The sequence below is a fragment of the Brachyhypopomus gauderio genome, chromosome 13 (assembly GCF_052324685.1).
Source record: "Brachyhypopomus gauderio isolate BG-103 chromosome 13, BGAUD_0.2, whole genome shotgun sequence".
Classification (NCBI taxonomy): Eukaryota; Metazoa; Chordata; class Actinopteri; order Gymnotiformes; family Hypopomidae; genus Brachyhypopomus; species Brachyhypopomus gauderio.
In genome coordinates this window covers 17,628,336-17,655,159 of record NC_135223.1, presented here as the reverse complement: position 1 = coordinate 17,655,159, position 26,824 = coordinate 17,628,336, and the positions used below count along the sequence as shown (strand labels likewise).

At 38.0% G+C, this 26,824-nt stretch overlaps 1 protein-coding gene across 1 annotated transcript; it reads right to left on the bottom strand.

The window, feature by feature from the left end:
* Positions 1-155: 155 nt before the first annotated feature.
* On the bottom strand, positions 156-25,265 carry vstm2a (V-set and transmembrane domain containing 2A). The gene is made up of 5 exons (XM_076971512.1): positions 24,797-25,265; positions 23,831-24,000; positions 5,281-5,331; positions 4,814-5,141; positions 156-951 (listed from the first exon to the last, which is right to left on the bottom strand). The coding sequence occupies exons 1-5, from the start codon at positions 24,891-24,893 to the stop codon at positions 875-877; spliced, it is 723 nt and encodes a 240-aa protein (XP_076827627.1). The 5' UTR covers positions 24,894-25,265; the 3' UTR covers positions 156-874.
* Between the last annotated feature and the right edge of the window lie 1,559 nt (positions 25,266-26,824).

Genomic DNA, 26,824 nt, shown 5'->3' with positions numbered 1-26,824 from the left:
CATCATGTGCGTACAATTAAGTGTTCAGATGTAGAATATCTGGTGCATGTTCTGGCATTGATTTGTTTAGGTATGCTAAAGGAATGTATATGGCACAGGAGGTGTGAGAAACATACTGCTGTTCTCCAGTATGCACAACAAGAATAACAGAGTAATAACAGAAATAAGCTCACATTTATTATGCAAAATTACAAAATAAAAAATAAACAAGTAAATAAATTAAAAACATACAAAAGATAGCAGGTGCATTGTAGCAAGATCAGTCAGCATCAAATAAAATATTTTTTTAAACAGATTAAACAGCTTAGAACATCACATAGCCAAGCAGAACTCCATTACCTAACCAGCCACAACAGTTACTTCAATGTCAGTGCTATGTTCACATTTTCCTTAGTGTCCTTGCACACATAATATTTCAGAATGAACGCAAGCTGTACAGAGTCCAAGAAGGTTTAAAATCAATTAATTATATGTGTATCTGTATGTATATATTTATATATTACACAAATATAAATTCTTCCCAAACTTTATAGCATGTCATATTAAATTCACAGCTGGTTATAAACAAAAAAATACATTAAAATAATTCTAATAATACATGGGTGAAAGTTAGCCCATAATCCTTTGTGTCTATGTTGCGTTTATCATAATGAACACATAACACATGTCCAATAAGACAGTCTTTTCTTCTGAACCTTTTGGAAAAAAGAAAGGAAAAGTGATTGTGGTGTAGATTCTTTTCCCCACACTGGGTACAAATTCCGGTTTTACATAAGAGCCAACAGTCGTCCATGAAAAAACAACAACAAAAAAAAAGCAGGTGATTTTTCTCCTGGCTTTAGAGAACAGTGAAACTTGAAAAAAGGTTCACCAACTATAGCAAAGCTCCCCTCACATAGCCACTGACAGAAAGCAGGACAGCAAGTCCATAGCTTGTTGCTATCCTGCTACCTGGGGAAGAAATTACAGGCACATGCGTTATCTTCAAGCTGACAGAGACAACTAGCATTTATGAACTATTGTGAAGGACATGGTGTTTTTCCAGTTACCAAGCTTATTATAAATGTGTATGTTTACCACATATTTAAAAATGTTATGAAATCCTGGACGGATATAAATAATCAAGAATGCATATTTTAGGCATGGCATAGAATTTGTTCATTTGCAATATTTAAATATATTTGAGTGTAGAAAATCACACTTATTTCTAGGAACATATAAATAGAAAAGAAGAAGCCCCACCCTCACCCCCTCCAATGCAAATGTAAAAGCCCGTCTGTCACTCTCCCCAGGAAGACTTGCACAGCCAAATGCAAGCTGACACTGAACTGTCATGAATAGGAATTTATGTCTACCACTGGCCAAACCTGTCAAGTCGCTGTCTATTCCTAAAGGATTTCTGAGTCCATTCACCACATCCCACATTCAGTGAAACTGCTGCTGAGGAACCTGCCAGTAAAGCATGTTGAGCTGTATTTGTTATGGGTTATAGGAACTCATCTGAGTCACTAGCAAACGCAGTTCTGGACGGGTTTTATCTAACTGCATGAGCACATCATACAGAATGTGCTATGACTCATTTATAGGATTTTGACTATTGGAACCACTAATCTAACTTTATCTGCGGCATATTGCAATATTGCATTTCAAAGGAACTGGTGCTTGAAACAGGTTAGTGAACAGGACACTCTTCAATTTTACATTAATTAAGCCATGGCATTTTTTTATATGTACTTAAAACAGTTCTCCTTCACATTTCTCTATTCTAGAGGCTCTTTTTCTCCTCTCCTTCTTTTTTCATCTTGGAAGGATTGGGGGATGGGCAGATGGGGGGGGGGGGGGGGGGGGGGGGGGGTCTGACCTGCACTATTTTTTGATACAAAATCTTCACAATATGTAATATGACCTGCAATATATCCGTGCTTCACTTGTGAGGCTACCCTAGTTTCCAAGGGTGATAACTAATTGTAAGGGAAGCCACCACGACTCTCCTACAACACACAGCATTTGGTCCTCCACCCCAACCAGATCTGAGATCAAAACCTACACTACTGCGCAGAATTAATAAATGCTACAAAGAAGCATGTTTGTCCTGTTTTTTCATGTTATGTAAAAAGATTTATGAATGATTATTAACATTTTACATGAGAAGAAGCAAATTAATAGGATTTTTAATAGAGCACATAAACTGGAGCAACCAGCCATGAATTTACATTGGGATAATAACATGAAGTATAGGCAATTAAATCCCTGCATTTATTAAGGCTTGGTGAGTAACAATAAGGATGATGAACACTCCTTTTTTGATCTTTGTTTTGCACTAATTCCTCAAATCTTCTGGTTTTTGTTAAGGATTGAAATTGCAATAGGTGGACAAAACAAAGTCTGATTAAAAGTTGATTTAATTCACTTACACACTTGTAAAAATGACAGAACAGAAAGTGAGAGGGAGATGGACACAGGCAGAAGGAGAGAGAGGAAAAGAGGAGAGAGGAGAGAGAGGAAGATGGGGAAGAGAGAGAGAGGATGAGGGGAAAGAGAGAGAGAGGGGGAGAGACCTGTATATTCAGCCATAAAACCCCTAATAACAAGGCAACATTGAAGAAATGGAAAATGAAATTTCCAGTAAATTACTGTGACATTTACGAGATTCTTCTATCAGACCGAGCACAGAAGTTTTTTTTTTTTTTTTTGAGAGGAGAGGCATCCGGGGAGACTCGGGGAGCCAAGTTTAATATCAGAAGGAGAAGGGAGAGAGATGGATGCTCACAAAGCTCTCCTCCCAACTGCCAGACTTTATTTGGCCTTCAGTGATCAACTGAGCAGGACTATCGCTGAGGAGGAGCGGCCTCGCTGAGCGAGAGCTTCTCCCTGTCTCCTCCTCCCCTTTGTGGAGAATAATGAAGCAGTCCTGTTTTACTTAGGGACGAAATGCTCTCAGAACCTCTTGAATTCATATCACACATATACATTCATAGCCAGCTTTGTCCAATTAGCTATAGAGTCACTGGTCATGTCAGAATATCAACTTTATAATTATAGCTCGCTGCTCTTGTAGATGGTATACCATGGTAGAGCTAACGAGTGCTCAGGGTGCTTCAGCTCAGGACACTGCTGTGATAATTCGGAAAATAAGTTCTATATATGTTCACTTTATTGCTGTCAGCGCAATTAATATTACCAGGCTTACCCATGTGTTTCTTTTTCATTTTGTACTTTTCAACCATTGTTCTAAATGCACATGTGTAATGTAATGCCTGTGCAAATGTATTATTTATATAGACCTCTCCACCCGCAGTCTTCCACTTGCTCAGTGGATGAGAGGGTCTATGTCTGCCATTCCCCAATAGGGCTAAAGTGGATATCAGATGTTCTGTGTAGAAGGTGCTGCTTACAATGGAGAAATACAGTTCCATCCATATGGACATGCACGAGAGCATAAAAACAACCGTGGCCATTCATTCTGATTTGTTTGCATTTCAACCCAAACTGTTTAACCATTTACATTTACAGCATTTGTCAGTGTGGGCCACACTGTAAAAAGGCATTATGCCTCATTATGGGTTTTCAGATGTGGGTTATGACAATGCTTAGGCTTGATTTATAAAGTTCTTTTAGTGAATTCTTCTTGACAACTTCCATCAAACATAACTCTTTATTAAAAAAAAAGTCATAATTTGCCCCAAAAGCCATCTACAACTACACAATTGTGCATATACATTCTGGAGTATTTATGGCAATTTAAATTATGATTCTCACCCATTCGTCACCTGATTTGGTAGACAGATGAACAGAGTGAAGGCACACTTTGTGTGCTGGTATGGCCTTTAAAGGCCTTTGCAGACACTTCTATATTGCATAATGTGCTATTCTGCAGTTCATAAAGCTTATTATGAAACCTATTAAGTTTCAGAAGTTACTTTTAAATTAGAGTAGAAAATCTTGTGATTACACTCAGGGTAGTGCGCAGGCCATGAAAGCTCCAGCTACGTTTCCTGATGAAATTATTAATTTTAAGTCCTACTGAGTTAAATTTAGCTCCCAGAAAAATCATTTAGATTCAGTTTAACTGTGCAGAAATTAATCAACATTGATGTTTATTGAAAAAGCATTTACAAAAATATGAGGAGTCTGTAATGTATATATTAATTATTTACTGCACCACAAAGAACTGAATGCGTAAACTTGACTAATAAACTACAATTGTATTAAAAGTTTAAAATTCACAGTTAATGAAAGGATTGCAGAGTGAGAGAACCATGAGAAATGTGTTTCATTTTATTTTAGCTGTGGTGGCATTTATTAGTGATCAGGGCTATGTTTACAGGCTTGGACTGTGGTGGCAGAGGTAGCCCCAGTGTTGAACTGAAACCTTGCACTCATAGAGAAGTGATGCTAGGAGTTTATCATTGCTGCAAGCTACACAGGGCACCCCAAAGAGCACATCTATCTTTTGCACAATGGGCAACGTGTAGATTCAGCAATGTATATAAAAACAATCTCATCTCTCATCTTCTCATTTTTATATAAATTCATTTTTAGATAAGTTTTGCAATCCATCATGAAATAACTTTTTACAATCCTTCATTACCAAACTATAAAGTAAATTTTCCCATTGACCTTAAATCACAACCTGAACGTCATGCTTTCTGAGACAGCGGGCATTATGCATATACAAATCCATTTTGTCTGCACCATATGTGCACAAATGCAAATGAACACTATTGTATTAATTTGTATTGTATTGTATGCACACCTGCGAAACAAATGAATCTTTAGTTGACAGAAAAGCTATTCTGCAAGACACACTTACCTGACCCTGTGCTGTGGTTGACTGGTTTTGACTGTGATGCCTGGGACGTAGAGGTGGACTGGGAGCGATGGTCTGGTCCGTTGCTGTCTTGACCCAAGGCCGAACTGCTCTTACGGGGTTTCTTATCCGTCAGGTGCAGAGGGGAGGTCTTCTTGATTAGTCCTCTACGGACTGTAGCGTTAACCTTCAAGTAGGCCTGAGCCTTATACTCCTTCAATTCTCCATAGTTGGCGTCAGTGACTCTGCATTCATACAGCCCTTCGTCATTCTTGCTCACACGTAACAGTTGCAGCTTGTGTGAAATGTCATTGCCTTGGACCTTGACTGTCTATGGAGGGAATGAAGAACAAAGTTTAAATGACGTTCAGTCTGTCGCTTCCTGTGCTTTGTCCACACTTCTTACATGTATGAGAAACGGGCTGTCACACTGGTTTTCATGGATCTATGCACTATATAAGCATGCTTACACTTATTTTAGTTCCTTCGTCATCCGGGTCTGGTTCTGGTATCAGCTCCATCTAAAATCAAGGGAAACGTCACAAACATAAAAGACTGCCTTCAGTTTTTCTAAAGTACAGCTTTAACCATGTTCTGACTGGCATATTACAAGAAATAGCCTGTAAATGATAGTCAAAAAAATGCTATTGTTCAAGGAACAAAAGTAGACAGAATGCACATGATATGACACAAGACTTTCTAGTTTTAATGACTAAACGGATTGTTAGTGGTTCACTAGACTAGTCACAGCACCAGATGGCATGCCAGAAGCCAGTTTCCACTGTTTAAGAATTTTTTCAAATCCTTAAAAATAACCTTAAGCTATATTGTTGCTGGCTGTTTGCTGGGGTAACTCCTGAGTGGGCTGATCTACTGAATGGCTCAAGTTGTCTACCAACAGATCTTTGATGCCATTAGGAAGCTACTAGGCCCATGCAGCACAGAGACGACCCAGTGGCAGTGCCCCTTCCTTCTGCCCTGCAATTTTTTGCATGTATACATTTTGTTTGTCTGGTTGGTTATTCAGTGTTGGTTTGCATCTTGGTAAGGAGAAAACAATGTGGAATATGTCTAAAATGATTAAAAACAACTACACTATAAAACTATATTATTTCTTTTTTAGTTGCTCTCACATTTTCAAACTTTCCTAAGATACATATCTTTAGCAGACATTGAAACCTTTAAAATGACTGCCATATGGACTGGTGCCTGAAGACATCTTGCTGAGTCAGGTCTAAGTAAGGTTGCCAGCCATCCAGTTCTTGTCTTGATACTCTGTTTTTCATGCCGTATGACTGTCTTGTGTGGACTATCATTTGTCTTTTTTATGATGCTGTGTGTGTGTGTGTGTGTGTGTGTGTGTGTGTGTGTGTGTGTGTGTGTGTGTGTGTGTGTGTGTGTGTGTGTGTGTGTGCGTTTCTGTGTTGGGGGTGTTGAACAAGCCATTTTGCCATTCTTCACTTCTCCCTCCCACTGGCAATTTTAGGCCAATCAAAAGCCGGCAGGCAGCCAAATACAAAGTACAAATGGAGAACTCAATGGTGTTGAGTCTAATGGAACAGGAATGCTTTGGCTTGTTGTAAAGGTGGCTGCAATAGGTCTAAACCAGGAGATTCAATGATTATGAGTTCCATGAACACAAAGACTTCAGTATCTTCATGGTTTCAAAAAAGGTGAACCATGAACCAATCATGAGTGTGGTCATATAACATCATTCAAAGAGTATAGGACATAGAGTCATATAATAGAGTCATATATAACAGTTATATAACATCATTCTTGCATGGTTACTGTTTTCAAGATGGTCAAAAGAGAAAACAGACAATAGTCTAAACAGTTGACATAGTTCCTCAAAGTTGATATGAAGTGAGATATGCTGCAGTAGTTTAGCACACGGCCTTTTTGCAGTTACATAACATTTCCTTTATTGCTATTTCTAGTTAGCATTTAAACTCAATAATTTATCAAAACGTTTATTTATATTCCACAAATAAAGTTCCATTAAATGGTCTCTATGCAATAAATGTAACAGCATAACTAAAGGATTATTTATTTTTGTAATACTGATTGCTCAGCAGCACCAGTGCTTAATCAGCAATCTAGCCTTTAGTGACAGTATCACATTTAATGACCTATGGCCTATCTAGCCTAACATTAGAGTCTACATTGATTTCACTTTGATTAAGTGGGTTATTGTAACGATCTGCGCAGGGCAGAACAGGTAGACCGACACAAACGCTGAGGAGAGCGAGATTTATTACAGGAAATTCCAAAAGCAGCGTCGATGTAACAGGCATGGGTCAAACCGGGCAGGCAGTCAGGACACGAAATACGGACAGACATAGCGAACACAACCAGGAAGACTCACGGAACAGCAGTACTAGGGCGAACAGGCAAAACACAGCAAAAAACAAAAAGACCGACAACTAGACCTGGGAGACACAGGGATTAATATACACAGGACTAAACAAGGGACAGGTGATGACAATGACACAGGGGCGTGGTAACAAACAAGGAATCCATCAAAACCAACGAGCAGGGCGGGACAAACAGGCAGGGAACACGGACATGAGGGAACCCAGAGTGACAGCTACGAGAGGGGGCGTTGCCCTACGTGACAGTTATTATATTATTATATACATTTAGTGAACTCATTACGAATCATTTCTTGAGGTCTGAAAATGCGGTTGCATCATACTTGTTACTTTGGTGCAACTGCTGCTTTGCAGCGGCTGGTGGTTGTTATTGAGTTACAGGTGGAAAAATCAGAGTAATAGAAAAAATGTAGTAAGGGTGACAGGCCTGGGTCATGTGATGCCCTCAGCCAATCATATTGTCAGTTGGTCCCAATTTTAGTAAAATCGTTTGTGACCATTTTTGCTCCAATTATTGCAATGCCAATAAATGTTATTTTCTTAATTATAGAAAGGTTTAAGAATGTTTACAAATTTGTATAGCTTCTTTTGCTCATAGATAATATTGTGCAAAATGTTTAGGCAGGTGTGAAAAAATGTTGCAAAACAAGTGTTCAAATGAGAAAATCCTTCTGTTTCTTCATGTAATCCCAGATATCATCACTTCCAGTAGTCCTGGCTCTTCTTTATGGTATGTTTGGGGTCATTGTCCTGTTGCAAAATAAATCTGGAACTGATCAGACACCTCTGAGATGGTATCGCATGATGGATAAATATCTGCCCGTATTTTTCAGCAATCCAAACAAATCTCCAGCTCCAGTTGCTGCAGCTAAGGCCCAAACTTGCAAGGCACCTTCACCACACTTCATTGTTGAACCTCCACCAAGATTCAATGTTGCCTGCAGACACTCATTGCTGTACCACTCTCCAGCCCTTCAGTGAAGAAACTGAAGGTACAGCCAAATATTTCACACATTGACTCATCACCCCAGAGCACCTGCTGCAATTTTTTTGCACCCCAGTTCCTGTTTTCATGCATAGCTAAATTGCTCTGCCATTTCCATGTCAAAGGTATGACTTTTTGGACACAATTCTTCCATGAAGACTACTCCTGGCCAGACTCCCTGAACAGTAGATGGGTGTATCTGGATCTCTCTTGTTTCTGTCAGTTCTGAGCGGATGGCACTGCTGGATATCTTCTGCTGTCGAAAGGAAGTAAGCATGATGTGTCTTTCATATATTTCCTTGGCCGACCACTCAGTCTATGGTCCTCGTTCCAAAAAAAAAAAAAAAAAACGCTGCCCATTTCTTTGTGCTTCTTCAAAAGAGCTTGCATAGCACATCAGAAACCCCAGTCTGCTTTGAAATATTTGCTAGAAGATACCTTGCGGATGCACTATAACTACATTGTGTCTTGTTGCCATGTTCAGTCTTGCCATGGTGACCTGTGACACGAAACTTGTCTTCCACAAGCTTACCTTTGTAGCAGAATGTTGCTTTCACCCGGTTTTAAGCCTTTTATCCAATTGTTTCTAGTTTAGTTAATGACTGCATTTCAACCTTCCTATGAAAATAAGGATAACCTGTTCTTGACTTGCAAATGTACTTAGAAAAATGCATGTTGTTTCAAAGGCCAAGGGTGATCACACGGATATTGATCTGATTAACGTTTCTCTTCTGTTCACTTTGCATTTTGTTAATTGACAAAAATAAACTATTAACATTTCTGTTTCTGAAAGCATTCTTACTCTGCAGCATTTTTCCACCTGCCTAAAACTTTTGCATATACTGTATGTATAGTAGGCTACTGTATGTATATTGGCTGCCTTAATAGGTACACCTGTTCAACTGCTTGCTGAAGCAAATATCTAATGAGCCAATTACATGACAGCAACTCAATGCGCTTGTGGACATAGTCGAGACAACATGCTGAAGTTCAAAGTGTCAGAATGGAGAAGGTAGTTTGAATGTGGTATAGATTTTCACACACAATCACCTTTACATAGACTAGTCCAATATATATATATATATATATATATATATATATATATATATATATATATATATATATATATATATATATATATATATACACACACACACACACACACACACACACACACACACACACACACACTAGCAAAATGCCTAGTTGATGTCGGGGGTCATGGCATCAGGAGAAAGGCCAGAAAGGCCAGATTGCAGAGGACCATGTCTTAAGCAAATCAAACACTGAAGCAGGTGGGGTGAAAACCATACTAGGTGCCATGCCTGTCAGCTTTGAACAGGCAACCAAAGCTACAGTTCACAAGGGCTCAACGAAATTGGACAATAGAAGATTGGGAAAAATGCCTGATCATGTCTAGTCTGACGAGTCATGATTTCTACTGTGTCATTTGGATGAGTCACATTTGGAATAAACAACATGAAAGAACATATCCATAGTGCCTTGCATCAATGGTTCAGGCAGCTGGTGGAGGTATAATGGTGCAGGGGATATTTTCGTGGCACTCTTCGGGTGCCTTAATATGAACATCATTTAAATGCCAAAGCCTACCCATTGCTGATGATGTCCATCCCTTTAGCATAAAGCACCATATCTGAAAGCTCAAATCATCTTGAACACGACACTGAGTTTTTTATACTTTTTGTATGTATACGCTGCACTGAATGGTTCAATCTATAGCGAGGAGTAACAACAATAATCTCAGCCTAGAAGAGTGTAATCTTAGGACCAATTGTACTCTCAAGATTCTCACCAGGCATTAGAACATCTGCCTTGTATTTACCCTGTAGATGCATTTCAGAAGTGAACTATTGCAGACTATAGCCTATTTCTGACATTTAGAATTTTTACACCATTCTTCTCTGGTACATTTCTGATCACACCTGCTAACAGGATATGGTTTAAGCTGGCAGGCATGAAATTAAGACTTGTGTGGTAGTGGCCTAGAAGTGAGGTTGAACCTCGTTCTCAGGAACAGCAGGGCTGCCAGTGTCAGTGATTATTAAAATATGTAGTCATTTGACATCACTTATAGATAGTTAGAGTAAGGACGTACTCACACTAGGCTCTGTGATCCGTGCCCGGGCCCGGATCAGTTAACCGTGCTCGGGCCCACTTGAAGAGGTGGGCCAGGGCACGATTCATGTGGACTCGCTTGGTGCCTCGTTCATTTCGCTGCTTGGTTCATTTCGCTGGAACTCAAACATGACGTCAGTGATGCGACGCTCACGTTAAACAGTCATAGCGGCAAAGCGATTAGCAGACAATCGTTGTGTTAAATTATCGATAAATCTGTGCTTGCAACGTGTTTCTGCACTCCCAAAACGACTCTAAAAATACAATAAAAAGAGAATCGTGAACTCCATAGTTTTGTGCGAGCGCGCTTTTTTTCCAAATAAAGCGCCGTTGTGATGACGTAAGCGTGCTCGGGCCGGGTTGATAAAGGCAGTGTGAGTGCAGGCCAGAGGGGGAGTGGGGAGGGGGGATAACCGGGCACCAGCACGGAACAAGCAAACCGTGCCTAGTGTGAGTACGCCCTAAGACAAACACACACACACACACACACACACACACACATACATATACTGTATATACACATATATCTCCTCTAACATGGAGTACTTTATCTCTATTAACTTTATGGAATTACCTATCCAGCCGTACACTATAAAATGCCGCTCATTTGAATTGGGTCTCCAATAGCTATCCACGCTGTAGAAATACAATTAACTTAATTGTGATCTAATGAATTTCCAATTGCAATCCTTATTCGTAGCATTTAACTGGGGGTCTAGCAGACACATATTAGTCTCTGACTGGTTTGCTTTTTAAAATCCTTTTGACAGTTTTATTTACGTGGGTATTATTTCTTTCTGTTTATACTGTATATGAAAGTCTCTGGAAAGCATATATATGAAAAACTCCTGAGCACAGAGTTTAATGCTAAATGAAATGATAAATATAACACACTAATAGAGAATTAAGTTAATGCAAGGTAATGCAAGTTAATTTGAAGGTTTGTAACATAATAATGTCAAGTGCTTACTCACATGTAAATGAACAGCTGCTGTATGAAATTTACATCAGTCACCATGTATCTAGCAAATGCTGAATGTTCCTGAAGGACCACTTCTGACTGTTGTCTTTTTAATAAACCATTCATTCAGAATGTCCAATCATTTCCTGTGCTCACTGAAATGTACTTCTTTTTTGAGTCAACATAAGTCTATTGTATTTTGCTTAATTAATGAGGCTCCATTGTGTAAAAGCTAAATTATGTGACAGAAGGCGAGTATTTTATGGGAGATGCTTTTATGGTCTATTTTATGGGGGAAAAAACAAGTCAAGTTCTGACTTGACTGCAAGGAAATGTAAACTTCCATCCCTCTGCCATATGCACAAATGCATTAAAGCATTAAAATGGTAGAGCTTGGGACTTTGCAACCCCTGGACCAGATGAAACAAAACTGAAGCAGCACACAGATGCTGTTTGATTAGACATATGCTAAACATACTCTACTTCTCTGTTAATGACCTTAGGGCTCTGTGTAATAAAACAAATGTGTGTGCGTTTGCAAATTTCATAACATAGCCTCAATTTACACAAGATGAGCCGGCCCAGGACTTGCACTTTTGAGACGAAGATAATAGCTAATTACATTCATTCATACACTTAAACAGTTGTCTAAGTAATCACACATCAATATGTAGAGTTAATGACAATTATCTATGCTGATTACATTATAATTATCTCTTGCGATCAGCAGTGTACTGCTGTGCTGGTATGTCAATGTAATGCTATTGTTTGTTTAGATTTGTAGTAATTTGGATGTTGCTTACTTAAAAAAAAAATTTTTCTTCTCCCTAATGATATTTTAAAGATGTCATATTAATGATCCTTTTAAAATTATGGTGAATGTTGTATTTAGTTGCCATAAACTAAGGCACAGAATAACAAAGCATTCCCACTCCCTTGTTCATAATACTACAAAATTAATTCACCCCAGAGTTGTGCAAAATGACAAACTAATCAAACGATTAACTCAAAGAACAGGTATAAAACTTTTTCAGCTTTGTCCATGTTTTCAACATTTGAAGTCCCTCCAATAGCTTGCTTTCAATTATCAGTAGATCTTCAAGCCATTAAACCATCAAATGTGTGACTTTATTATCAAGCTTTTGTAACACTTCCAAAGTATCCCGTGTTGAATGGAAGAAATCTAACTCCTTGGAACCTCCTGACAACTCACCAAAAAAAATAATTTTGTTAACCGACAGACATAGCCAAATTATTGTGAAGAGGTATTGTGCATGTGTGTGTTAACACAAAAATTGTATTGTTGAATCATGAGAAAAGCAGTGTACAGCCTAACTCATTATTTTGAGAAAGCTTGATTAAGCCCAGAGGGACAGTATTGTTCACTGCTGGGCACAGAAACACTGCTGTGTGAGTCATGAATTATTTAAATCCAGGCCATCTAGAAGGATATGCAGGCATATTGAAAGTAATGGCTTGTTAACTGCAGTGAATTTGACAGCAGACAGTTGTTGCGGATTGATTTTTTATCTCAGGTGTAAAATAAAGTAATATTTGTTATCTTGGTGAAAGAATAAAGGAACACTTGTTGACTTTAGGGTAAGGCAATGCTTACAAATATGAAATATTTGGTTTGATTTATTTAGACCTTTTGACATAGTTCATACTATGAATGCTAGAATGCATATACAATACATATAGAATACATATAAAAGACTTGGATTCTTACACAAACCTATGTGTTATAAAACATGATTTACAGACTTTTGATATTCTGAACTGTCATTCAGTAACTTCTTTTAACTTGTAAAGAAAGTGTTCTTGCGCTGTTACTGAAAAGGTAGTCCTCACTTCAATGTAGAGTTTATACAAACAGAAATATGAATAGGCACAAATGCTCTGCACAGAATGATAAAGATTGTCACGGTACAGCTCCTGGCTCCTTCATTTGGGCGTATTTCGTGTGCTTTGTTGTCGCGTCTATACCTGTCCATATATGTAATTCCGTGTGTTCCGCTGTGTGTGTGTGTGTGTGTGTTATTCATGTCCACGGATGTAATTTGGGGGGGGGGGGGGGGACGGGGGGGACATGTCCCCCACTTTTTCAAAAGCTGGTTTTGGTCCCCCCCAGTTTTTACGGTTAAAACCAAATATTTAAATAGCGACGAATCCATGTCCCCCCCACTTTTGAAATCAAAATTACGTCCACGTTCATGTCACCTGTCCCTTGTTGTCGTCTTGGTATTTAAGTGTGTGTCATGTCATTATTAGTTGTTAGTTGTTGGGTTTGTTTTGACCCATGTGTGTTATGTGTTAATGCGCTAATGCGCTAACAAGCAAATACATAGACAGCTATATGATGCAAGCTGCTCTTGCCCCAGCATCCTGCTCTCCGCACATCCATGTTACAAAGATATGAGAAGGTGCAAAGGAAGTTCCATGCAATCTTTCTGCAACTGTTGATTTTTAATTGTAAAAGTGAAAAAACAAAACAAAACAATCCATGATGTATAGTTTAGTTAGCATTGGTTTAACATACTGCTACATGTGACTGGGCATTCAGTGTAGTCATACCTTTGACATGGAAATTGCAGAGCAATTTAGCTATGCATGAAAAAAGGAACTGGGGTGCAAAAAAATTGCAGCAGGTGCTCTGGGGTGATGAGTTCATGTCATCAAGACACTTGATAATTGCATCTAAAACTCTTTAAAATTGTTTGCTTATAGTTCTCAAAATAGTTAGCATGGTTGAAAACGAACCCCTGAACTCCAAATGCAAAGGCCAAATGCAATATTCCTTATTTAATTCATAAAGCAAATAGACTGGCAAAATGCAATTCTCACTTTCAATTTTAGCATTTCAATTTTAGCACCAGTGAGACAAGCCTTGCTTGACTTATATTACAAGTATTATAAAACCACCTCATATTTTTGTAATCCCTTTAGTTTAAACATGTTTTTAATTATATTTAAATGATGGGTAAATATTTGGTTTGGAACTAGTTCATCACTAGACAGTGGGGGCAGCCTTGCATCTGCACACCCCTCCATCTCTGCACTGGTAAACCTGAATGAGGTCATGCAGAATCCACAGGTGTAGCTCACATGGAAGTATTGTGGGAGAGCCACATTATGTGATTGATGGTTTCTACCCTGAACTAGACATCTGTCTGTTCATGACTGACAGCCTGAAATGAAATGTTTCTCACAGATTCTGAGTGGCTTTGGTTGCCATCATTCCCTGAAGCATTTTATGTCCCTATATGTCCCCACTGTCCCCTGACCTCACTATCTAGTCGCAAAAGCAAGTCAGTATTACACACAGCAGGGCCTCTGTGAACATCTGTAAAAACAAGTTTGTCATTGCTGAGGTCAATAGAAAGTGTGTGAATTTGAAACTTGTATTACTGCTTTAAAATGAAATCACATCCCTGTATATGTATTCATAAAGTGTATTTTTATGACACATAGTTGACTGCACTGAGTTGAAATGTCTCTGAATTTCATTAAAAGTAATGTTCATACAAGTTAAAACAATCATTGAAACATTCCCCTAAATTCCTGAATAAACGTCCTTTAAACAAAAATATTCATAAACTGATTCTGCAACAGTTTGATAACACATGTAGATAATTTTTCCGAAGTACATTGTGTTTGAGTAGCCAATCAAAAAGTATCAATAAAAGTGTACAATATAAAAGCATAAAACTACAGGCATTTGGGTCTCTTTGGCTTGGTCCTGCAGAGCTTATATATAAAACTGGGGCACAGTTTCATTTCTTCAATGCACCAAATCTGTTTCAGCTTATGAAGGATATTGCAATTACCAAGTTACCAACTTATCAGAAAAATCAGTTATATTAAAACAGGGCCAAGATTAAACCATGCACTGAAGCAACACCACAGGATTGCGGTTTGAACTCCCTACTGTAGAACACCATGTTTGGTGTCATGTAGAACCCATACAGAGAAGAATAGTTTCACCTGTGACTAACTCATCATTTTTTCATTAAAGCCTTGGGGCATGTCTTATTCACGAATACCAGAACATGCTGAGGAAGTACAGGAATATTTTAAGCTGTGGGCTCCTGCCACTTGATCCAATTCTCTGGCATACAATCAAAGGGATTTGGAGTTGAAACTGTGTGTCACACGCACAGCACATTCAGTTTATGATGATTATTATTGTTATTGCTATAATTAGCATTTTCATTACCACTGAATTGGGAACCTTTCTGAGTCTTTAGTGACAGTAGATACCATTTAATTTTTATTTTATTGAAAACATCATCAAATGTTCAAATTCTCAATCTATTTTTTGCTTTATAATAAAACAAAATGATTACTTCAAGTTTGTAACTTATAACAAGGTAATACATTGTATATTGGATTAAATTAACTACCAGTGCCAAGATAAAAAATGTCTTCATAGATGTGTGGAACCTCAAAATGTTGGTAGGACAGTCCTGATTTCCATATGAAATGTAGCTGGTCGCTACAGTGGGATACAAAAGGATCAAGAAGAATCTGGTGCAAAGAATGTTTTTCAACTATTTGGCCTTTATCATTACTACAAACAGATGGAAATTTGTTTTTCCTGACATCCAAAGTCAAAGCAACACTGACCAATGAAGTTAGCATGACGTCATTTAGAGGTGATAATATGTATCCTTGTTAAGAGAATTTGAATAAATTACATAACATCATAACAAATCATAATAGAATATTTTACAAAATATTCTGATATACATTACTATATTCATTCAAATATACAACACATTCCAATTTGTCATAGTTTAAAATATAATTAATACAAGGCTTAATTAATTTTAATAAATTATTTTTTACTTTTAATTTTAACTTTATTTTTAAACGATTTTTAATGAAATAAAAACATTGGCAAACAAAAACACTGTAGTTTTGAAAACTATTATTCTAACACCTAAATCTCAAGAATGATCATCCATGCATATAACAAAACATAATACCAATAAATTAGTTCTCAGTGGCTCCCATACGATACAACATGCTTTTCCGCTGCAACCAATATTCACACAGTGAGGAGCTGTGGCAATTACGACTCCAAATCTGCATCCTTAATCAAAACAGTATGGCAGTTCCATTTGAACAGAATATGCCAGCCAGAACCCTCTTGACTGACTGCATTTAATTTCAAGGCAGGACTGAAAGGAGAGACCCACTAGCACACAAAGGGGGCAGAAGGCTAAACCCAGAAGGGGGTCAAAGTCATTCCACACATCAAGCAGACCTGTCCGTATTTAATCTAATCTGCCACTTTTATGTGTTGGCACTCATCTTCTTTATGGCCATGGGCAGACGTCCATGATCTTCTCTCCTAAGGAGTCACAATTGGCTCCTAATTCAAGCCATTATGGCAAATATACCGCATGGTATGGTACAGCATAGGAGAATGAGGTGACACATATCACTGTTCCCCTCTGTGGTATCATAATATGGGATACAATAGTTTGTCACTTTTGGGGGGAGATTTCACTGTATTACCCCATGATGAAGTTTACCATAGGGGTACAAAAACAGATGTAATGCTGTATCATTGGCATGAATATTAGAATTGATTATAATCACTTTATTGATCATTTGCCTTCTGGAGTGGGTGTGTTAGATGTGTAAATGGTTCACAATTACTTGGTTTGAGTGAATGAAAAATGTGATTTTACAGGTGTGAGTAGTAATCAAAAGAAAGCCATATGTTTTTATTCATGAAAAACGTAATCTGACAAATTTGCTAAGGTAACTTTGGGTTTCCATGATTCATGGGTTTTGTCAGGTAGGTGCAATGCTTGCTTAGTGGCTAGCTGTCTGCAATTTTGGCAAACTAGCTAATTTCTGGGTTTGTCCATGATATTGCTTTCTCTGTAACATTATATAGACAACATTTGAAAGCAATGTTTTTTGCAAGCACTCATGCTCTTTTCAAAAATGCAAAAAAATTGAAGCAAAACAGTTTCCCCACTAACAATCTCCCTACAAGTGACATGTGATCAGTGGCAAGCAGAATAGAATAACAGCAAATTTGGCACACAGTAAAAATAATAAAAATAATAATAATAAAAAAAACATTTGACAGACCAGAATTGTAGACTTTCTAATGTTCCTTTTACTTGGAACTTGAAGCTGGATTTAATCAAGCTGGCAGCTCAAACTCACCCTTCACAGGGTGACATGGGCACACACATTTTCACACATATGTGAGTCATTCACTAATTGGATGCCCTCATGTCTAGTGTCTTCAAAGAGAACAATTTTTGTTTTGATCTAGCAAATTGAATTGGACTACGCTACTGGCATCTTCCCTGCTTGCTGCATGCTGACTGAATCCCCCTCCTCTCCAACTCTCTGCCCACTCATTCTCTCCCTCTCACTCTCTGCAGTCTGCTTTGCCACAGACCATGGTCAGTGTGTGGAGATCTGTTCCATGAGTCGCCAGATTCTCTCTACTCCTAAGTCAAGGTTTATTGGGTGCCTGTCTGTAAATAGTATGGATGATAGGATAAAACCTATCACACACATTTCCAGGCTCTGGAGTCATGGGAATTTAGGGCTGCCTACATGTCATATACATTGCTCATGCATTTAGTTAACACAGCACATTATATTGATCCTTACTGGTCTTCATTCAGGAAACATTGAACCATGTGATATAAGCACTTTCACCGAGAAGGCTTCCAAGAGAAACCCTAACCTTTTGGCAAACACGCACTGCATTTAAAAAAGTTATAATCTGCCACACAGTCTCTAGCCTTGCTTCAGCAACTTCATGAAGATCTTTCCCATCTGATTAATTTGAAGTTTTAAACCTGATTTGGTTACCAACATGCTATTTCCTGTATTGCAATTCAGCTAAATTTAGAAAGATAGCATTGTGATAACTTCAGTTCCTTTGGTACGCATGTTCTTTTGAAAATCTAATATGGACAGCAAAATTATGCTGCATTGTAAGTCGCATGGGCTATATTGCAATATCAATTTTGTATGTAATGAGGCTATGAGGGTTTAATGTCATTGCTCTTATTGATGTTTACATATTATGCACCAAAGAAACCTTGAGCTTTTTACCACAGGCTGCACTAACATTTGCTCTGTCACGCTGCCAATTTTTCTGATTATTAAGGTTGAACATCATGGCATTTAGAAGGTAGCTCAAAGGTCTCATCCACCTGTGTTTTGAAGCAATCAGACCTAATCAGTCATGCAGAATGTTGCAGCAACACAGCAAAACATTTAGGGAGAAAAATATAAACATGGACAAAAGATGATATTTAAACCATTATGCAAAACGTACACTTGTAGTATTAAGTAAAAAAAAGATAGATGTCTATCCAAATGTTAACAAATACACCCTTTGTCAATCTCTTAAGAATCAGTGTATTGAATATCTTTCAATTATCTTGTTCTTAGCAGTTGCTGTCTGTAAGTAATATGAGTGATGTTTTTAGCTCTGTTTCAGCATACTGGATTTTAAACACTGTTTAACTCCAAAATGTCAGTATTAATTAGAGGATATTTACTTTTACACTGACTGAACCATATGAGAATCATATCAGCAATGCACAAGTTATTGAACAAAATAATATAATCTTAAATATTGTTGTCTTTGTTTTCTACTTGGTTTCTTTGAGCTGATGAGTGCCGATTGCCTGATACCAGCAGACACCATTAGTCGTTTTCCCTCTGATTCTCTGCTGTAATGCAGGCATATCTACCTTCTGGACAATTTGTCCTTGAGTCTTGGTCACTGAGTCATGGCCCATGTATGTTAAATATATATTCACTTCTGTTTAATTCGAATGATTAACCTGACCACATAGGAATTTCCAGTTGACCCAGAAAAAATATATGCTGCTGCAAGGGGAACTAGTGTCCACTGAGTTTTAAGATGTTTTTATCTACTTCAGAGTTCATTCTGTTACAGCCATTAACAGTTAATAAAGAGAGAGACAAACAAGAGAGTCCTTCGACTAGCAGACATGGATGTCCATGCCACTGTTTCTCGTGTGAGGTGGTATAAATAAAATCAGGAAAAGTCCCTTGCTCACCAGGATTTCTACCATTTCAGCCAGTATTCTCATCCATGCAAAAGACTTTGTACCTGAACTCTGTTTGTTTGTTTGGTAAACTACACCCCAGCCAGCATTGTGGCAAAGCGACTGAGCTCATGCCATTGCATTCTTTATTTGATGGTCCCTGACATATCTAAACCTACACCATGATCACTGCTGTTATTGACTGGAATGAACCCTAAAGTCACGTGCTCCTGTGGTCTAATGTGGCCATCTAGATTATTTGCTATTACTAAGCTTATCAAGTTTTTGCTGATTAATTGTTCACTGAAGAGTTATTCCACACAACAAATTTGGAGTTCAGAGTTTTTATGTGCATGATCTAAGAAATATTTAAAATATGGTTTTAGACATGAATTCATGTGCTGCATTTTATAATTCTCTGGAATTATTTTCTGTCTAGGACAGAAAGGTCTGATGTACCCTGTGTAATTTTCTTTCACAGATGCCCTTTAAAGAAGCTACAATAAAATGATACATGGTAAAAACGAAACAAACAAAAAAGCCATAAACAGTACATTGTTCTCTTTTTGGTACTTTCACTTATTTTTTCATTCAATTCTAACCTATGTCTCTATGTGCAAATTGCTCCCCCCTCTTGAAGCAGTTCTTAATTCAGATTCTATTAACAGCCATTTTCAAAGACCATGACATCCATTCCATTACACACGTCCACTGGGAATGAAGAACGAAGAATGTATAACTAATGGAAAACTGTGCTTGAGCCTATACCCATAACAATTTTGAAGTTATGTAGTCTCAAGTGGATCATGCATAGTATATCTGTGAAGTGATCATTGTTAAAGTAATGATCACATGCCAAAAGGCAATCCTTTTCATAACCTTTTTTATTCAGTTTATTTCATTTCTGTCGTTTATTTATCCAACAACTTAAAAACTCACATCAGATTAGTACTAAACACATAGGAAACTATATACTTATCTTCTGAGTTCAGATTTTTTCAGTTCAGATAAATGCACTTGTCATGAAATTAACATATTATTGATTGTTAGGTGGAAATCATAGGTGTCACACAGGTGTATTGCAACACTATTCACGTCTATTAATTAAAATGATCATAGATGAATTAACATCTTCATATTGTACTTCAAGGTTTTGCCAGTGAAACAGAGTTAGAATGGAAATAAATAATTTTTTACCAATCAAGATCAGTTATGTGTTTTCTATTTATGATGCTTTTTGTTACAGTTTCGGAGCAAGAAACTAGTCCTAGATCAGTAGAAAAAGGTTTTTTTTCCTGCAGGTAACATAATGATCGGGGCAACATTACAGTGATTGTCAATGTGTCTTCTTAATGAGGAGCTGGTCGATGAGAGCAGTTATCAGAGCCAAGTTTTTCATTGAGCTGCCAGTGGTATTGTCTTCATTCGTCTGAAAGAGGGAACTTACGAAAAAATTGGTAACTAGGCCAAATGCACAACACAGAGAGAAAGACTTTGCATCCACCTGCACTTGTGAAGAACTTCCAGTCTAAATCAAATAACCAAATAGCTACTACCTGGATAAATAGAACATGTATCATTTTCTGCCATTTTTCATTATGTAACCCAATAGTTTGAGACCCAACTTTCTGATTTGAGTGCAACATACTGGAAAAGCTTAAAATCAAGGTTTAACATATTACCTGGTAGCTAAACAGATAGGAAAAAACAGATAATTATTGAATAAAAATACTTGTTTTTTTCAACTATAACTTTAGTTTCTCAATTTTCATTCAGTTAGATCATTTTTGGCTTAGACTAGCTCTGTCAACAGTGACTGCATCCATCCTCCATGCATTATCATTACAGACAAAGCTGTTGTTCTTTCATAACTGCACAACAGGTCTAGACGGGTGCATATTTCTAAATGTGCAACCACACAGCCCTGTTGAATGTTTGAACCATCAGTCAGGGCAATTGTGCAACTTGACCAGGCAGATGCTGAACTAGATAGTAAAGCACTTCCCAGTTACTTACTCAAGATGCGTCATTGAGGCCATGTCACAAAAGGGGTTTTGCTCTGGGACCCACCCCTTTGACATAGGCTTGATAAGTATCAGACAAGACATTTCTCCTGTCTTCTAGTTGAGCTGAGAATCGCAGAAATCTACAAAGCATTTTACAGTGAAGATGTGGAAAATTTGTGACTTGGTGATTTATTCAGTTGACAATGAATACAAAGTTTAGGGTGCACTTAGTATGGTGATGATTTGTGGAAATCACCTGAAATCTCAACTGTATATTTCAGATATTTGAATGGTCCTCAAGCAGTTCACTCAGACGGGTGTTAACACAGAAATCTTGAGTACACTGATGGATCTTTCCTCTGCATGTTTCGGTGGGTATTCCTTTAAGCCAAACCAGTTTAAGGTTTAATAAAATGGGAAATTGGGAAAGCATCAGATGCTCTTTGTCCTTTTTACTTTGGTAGAAAGGAAGAATAAAATTAACATGTATTATCAGTGCTGCATTATTCTTGGGGTTCTCTTTGTTCAAAAGCTTGTTTTAGGAAGCAGAGCTTTGTTGACTGGACATTGCTGTATCATTCTGTAAATGCAGCTGTAGCTTTATATATATATATATATATATATATATATATATATATATATATATATATATATATATATATATATATATATATATAATATATATATATGTTGGATATTCAGTCTTGGAAATTACCCTTCCATATCAATTTTAGTCAAATATTTCACTTTATGGAATTAAGAGGAAGATCGTCTGCTAGGACGTGAAGGTCAAACATGTATCAAATGGAATCCCACCTTGATATAAGGTGAACCCCTAGGTATACGAACCCCTAGGTATATGATGATAAAGACTGAGATGACTATTTCTTCACTGATAATTATTTAATAGTACTGAAACTTCAAGGCACATCTTTTTCCACTTTGAATCAGTGTGTCCATAAGAATACTGAATGTAATAAATTGATGCTCAATGATTCTGGATGAGATCCATTACACATGGTGCTGTAACACAGTGATGCCAGTGCTGCAGCCCACCCAGCCTCCCCCCACTAGGCTCAACAGACATTCACAGGCACATTGTTAATGGATACCCTTCAGAGGTGAGTGCTTCTGGTGTAACCTATCACAGCCCATTTGCAGTAGTCACCCATCTTATTATTCTGACTTGTCGAGAATGTTGTTTTTTTATTATTATTTTGTTTTGTTTTTTTCTCTTCCATCCTTGTTTTTGCCATACCCTCAGTTCACTAGGGACACAGCTGCCTGTCATCTGAAGCCTACTACTCTGGAAAGAATGAGTTTCAGTGAACGATGCCACATACAAAACAGCAGCCATTGTCATTCCACATTCCAAATTGATAGAAGCTGGGGATCAAAGCCCTGGCAATATATGGATGATGAGTGACAACAATAGTGCCTTAATAGCGGTATTAAACCCAAGCGGGTTTTCCTGGGTGGAACGGGGAAAGGGCCCACTTTATTGTGCAGAATAAAGGAAAAATAATTTATCAAAGGAAGCATTCCTGTGTTTGATGTCAGTGATGATAAACTGTCAAATGCACAGATTGACTGAATGCTTAGCAGTATAGCACTATAAAGGTAGTGCTACTGACTGCAAAAGGGATTTATGACTTAAAGCAATCTCATAATAAGCTACAGCATTTGCTCAAATTATAAAGTATTGTGACAATGATAAATAGCCCAATGCCTTACTAGGAGAGATGCAAGCCATGACTCAGTCTCAAACATAATGTGACATATGTCAGACAGCAGATTCAAATTTGTATTATATATAAAAATAACTCGTCACACATGCTACATCAGCTGCATGTTTCTGTGTGTCTGTGCTATTGCTGTGAATGCATCAAAAGCAACACAAAAGGACACAGCATCATCAGACAAAGCATTGTTGTCATTCAGCCAATACCGTCACTAACAAGTGTGCTCGGAGCCTAAGATGCCATCTTCAGATATATCTGTCTAAGAAATTCTGTCCTTCAAAATGAGATTCAAAGTGACTCCTCAAAGTGAGCTGCAGCAATTCTGTACCAAAAGAATATTAAAGCCTCTTTCTCATATCTATATAAAAACCTTAAAAGCTGAGCATTTAACTGTACATGATCAGTTTTCTAATTGATCAGTAATCTAACATTTTGTGAAATGCTTTATTATTACCTCTAAATTTGAAAACTGAAAATAATTAATTTGTCTTTAATGAGATGCTCATGATATTACTTTGAAAGTCATCTTTTGTTTAATTTAGGTATACCCGTGAGTTTTAGATGTGCAGCATCCCATTGTCAGTAGAGCGAGAAGCTTTTTCTCAGCGCTACGATACCGACCACCGTGTGAGTACGTGTGGACAGAGTTATGGGCAGGAAAAATCAACGAACTGACCTGAACTAAATACTAATATGTAATCATTACATGGTTTTAGCATTATGCATTTCCTTTGATAGAAGATCATTACCTCTGTGTCCTCCTCATCCTCTTCCCTTGTACTTGGTTCCTCTGGAGCGCGTATGAACCACCATTGAATCTCCAGATAAACAGACGAGGTTCCACTTTGAAAGGCACATGCCATCTCAATGTTCTGTCCCTCCCTGGCTGTGATGTTGGAAGGTAGATCAGTAAACTTTCCTGCAAGGCAGACGTGGCGATAAGTAAGCCACCGAAAATACAGCAAACTATAGATTAACATTACTGCTGTGATGCTCCTTTTAAACTTGTTAGAATACAGCGATTTGTACAGCGGACACGCAAAAAGATCTACTTACAAATGATAATTTCTACTATACAGCAAGACTTTAGAATTGCTTGGGCAGCTTATAAATAGCAGTTTATCGCGCACTGACAAATAGATGTGGGTGAAACAACAGTGTCGGTGTCTTAGAATCATTCCTCGCATCGCTTTTGCCTCGGAGTTCGCTGTTATAGCTGCAAAGATTATGAGTGCTTATCGTTGAGAAATAGCTGTTAAAATATTTACTTTGTGCCTCTAGCATTGAATTTTTATGAATTGGTCAACGACAGAACTGTCCGTGGTTCTACGGGAAAAACACCCGCAGTACGTTTAACTACAGCCGAAGCCCATTTCTGCAGATCCACCACTTGAGATGCAAGTCGCGCATGGCGTCCCTTCAAAGTTATTCCCATACGTTTAATGTGAAGGAGTTAGCAAGGAAACCATCATGTTCCTTCATTTATGAAACAAAGAAACCAACATTCTGACTAATGAGTTCCCCGAAATCAACAGTTGCAAGACACCAAATTACCAATAGCACGCACATTTTGTCCATTAAAAAAAAGCGTGTGTAATATTATAATAGTTAATGCATCGTTCACATCATTAGAATCGAATAGGGGGAGCGTTAAACTAATGTATAATGAGCTAATGAGCTTATAAACTATCAGCCTGCTTTTCGGGTATGCTTACCTTGCAGAGAAAATCCAATCTGGAATGACAAACAGGAAAAAAAAAGCAATCCAATACTGTCGTGTAAGGTCCACATCATTCCAAACGCAGATCTCATACAAACCGAGGAGCGTCTTCCAAAACTGTTTCTTGCATTAAATTGAAGCCAAATGAATACGTTTGGACTTTAAAAACCAAACGTGCATCATGCTGTTACTCTGGTGTAAAGACTCCCCCGAAGTTGCGTACAGGTGCTACGAGCACGGTGAGTCGGAGGTGTTGTGGTGTGTGTTATAATGGGCTCGATCGCTTTCTCTCGGCTGCTGGTGAAACGTCAGCGTGTCCTTCTCTATTTAGTGCCTTCAGCTCCCGACTGAGTGCCCGACTACATTCACCACCACCACTCGGAAGTCTGCATCCGTGCGCAATCGAACCGAACCGAACCTTCAAAGGTCTATTTTAAAAAATGATGCTTTGGATATAAGCAGTGTGCGCTCTAACGAGTATTTAGTTACATGCTAATTTGGGAATTGCAAAAGAAAGGAAATAAATGTGAGCTAAAAAAAATGCCCCCATCCCATCCACCCACACACTTATATGAAATATTTAAATGGCACCATGTCAACGTGTTGGTTAAGGATTATTTGAAGCAATCAAGATGTGTTTATACTATGCACATTTCCTCGTGGTGGGTTTCGACAATACCCTTGTCATGTGCATGTGTGGTATATGAGTGCCCTTGATAAATGTGGATATGTAACTTGCGAGGGCTGCTACTCACAACTTTGTGGTGTTACGGGCACGTAGAAGTGTTGGTGTGGCGGACAGCCTGTTAAACCACATGACGGATTAAAGATTCGTTAATGAATGGAGTGCATGAAGCTCCCGGTCGAACAAGATGTGTCAATTTTCAGCGATAAATGTATCTCGTCACTGCCTACCGTCTATTCAAAATGTGTGCAAGGGAACGTGAGATACGGGGGCCTAATTAGGGTGAAAATTGAAAAACGTGCATGTCTTAAAAATTATCAAATTATAGGCCTTCGCTGATCTTGGAAGTATACCGGAGAAATTCGTCGTGTCGCCTGTGTACTAATAAAGCATGAATTAGTTACATTTTACCATTCAACTGAAAATAAGCATTTCCAGATTAATGATGGAAACATTATATTACAAGCATGGACGTAATTTTGATTTCAAAAGTGGGGGGGACATGGATTCGTTGCTATTTAAATATTTGGTTTTAACCCCCCCCCCCCCCCCCCCAAATTACGTCCGTGATTACAAGACATTCAGGTACGGTGAGTAAATCGGCAGTGCTGAACTTTCTGTAGAAACAGGCTATACTTATATCACCTGTGTTAGCAGAGTTTCAGAGGACTCTTGTGTCCCATTCTACTGCCACTGATCTATAGGCTGCTTTTCAACTTTCTTGCACAGTTAACTGATAATCAGAAAATGGGAGTGGTTGATTGCACTAATATTACAGTCTTATAAAGTTTGATTTTGTTTAATGTGCGTCTTATTCAACTGTAGCCCTGCCTTGATCGTGAATGTAAATTCAGAAATTCATGGATTATTTAACCATGGACTAACAGTTTTCTTAATAAGTCACTATAATTTAATCTGTGACATATTGCCTAAGTAACACTTTTTCATTTTCCTTCAGAAGGGTGGCAAGTTCTCATTTGTATGTAGGGCCTGAGGGTAGGAAAAGAGTTGACAGATGAAACAATACTGGTACAACTTTGGGCTTCTGGTTAGCTCCTGTACCTCACCTGGCATAGCAGGTAGAGCAAGGTACTAGCAACATCGAGATCATGGGTTAAATTCCCAGTGACCACATATACTGTTATACTAATAAATATGTAAGTTGCTCTGGATAAGAGTTCCTGCAAAATGATATAAACGTATCCGCACATAACCAAAATGTAACATTAAAAAACAGGCATTTAGCATTTTCTTTTGCGCTTGCTGAACTGCTTCATAGTGCTTTATGGCACTTCAAAACATGTGCAGGCTGGCTTTACACCTTTCAAAGGGTGGCCT

Bases quoted from the DNA above. Each gene is read 5' to 3' on its own strand.
- vstm2a (XM_076971512.1), bottom strand. From the start codon at position 24,893: ATGAGATCTGCGTTTGGAATGATGTGGACCTTACACGACAGTATTGGA. The intron at 5,332-23,830 runs GTAATGATCTTC...CCTTGATTTTAG, and splicing joins AGGATGAGGAGGACACAGAG to ATGGAGCTGATACCAGAACC. The intron at 5,142-5,280 runs GTAAGCATGCTT...TTCCCTCCATAG, and splicing joins ACGAAGGAACTAAAATAAGT to ACAGTCAAGGTCCAAGGCAA.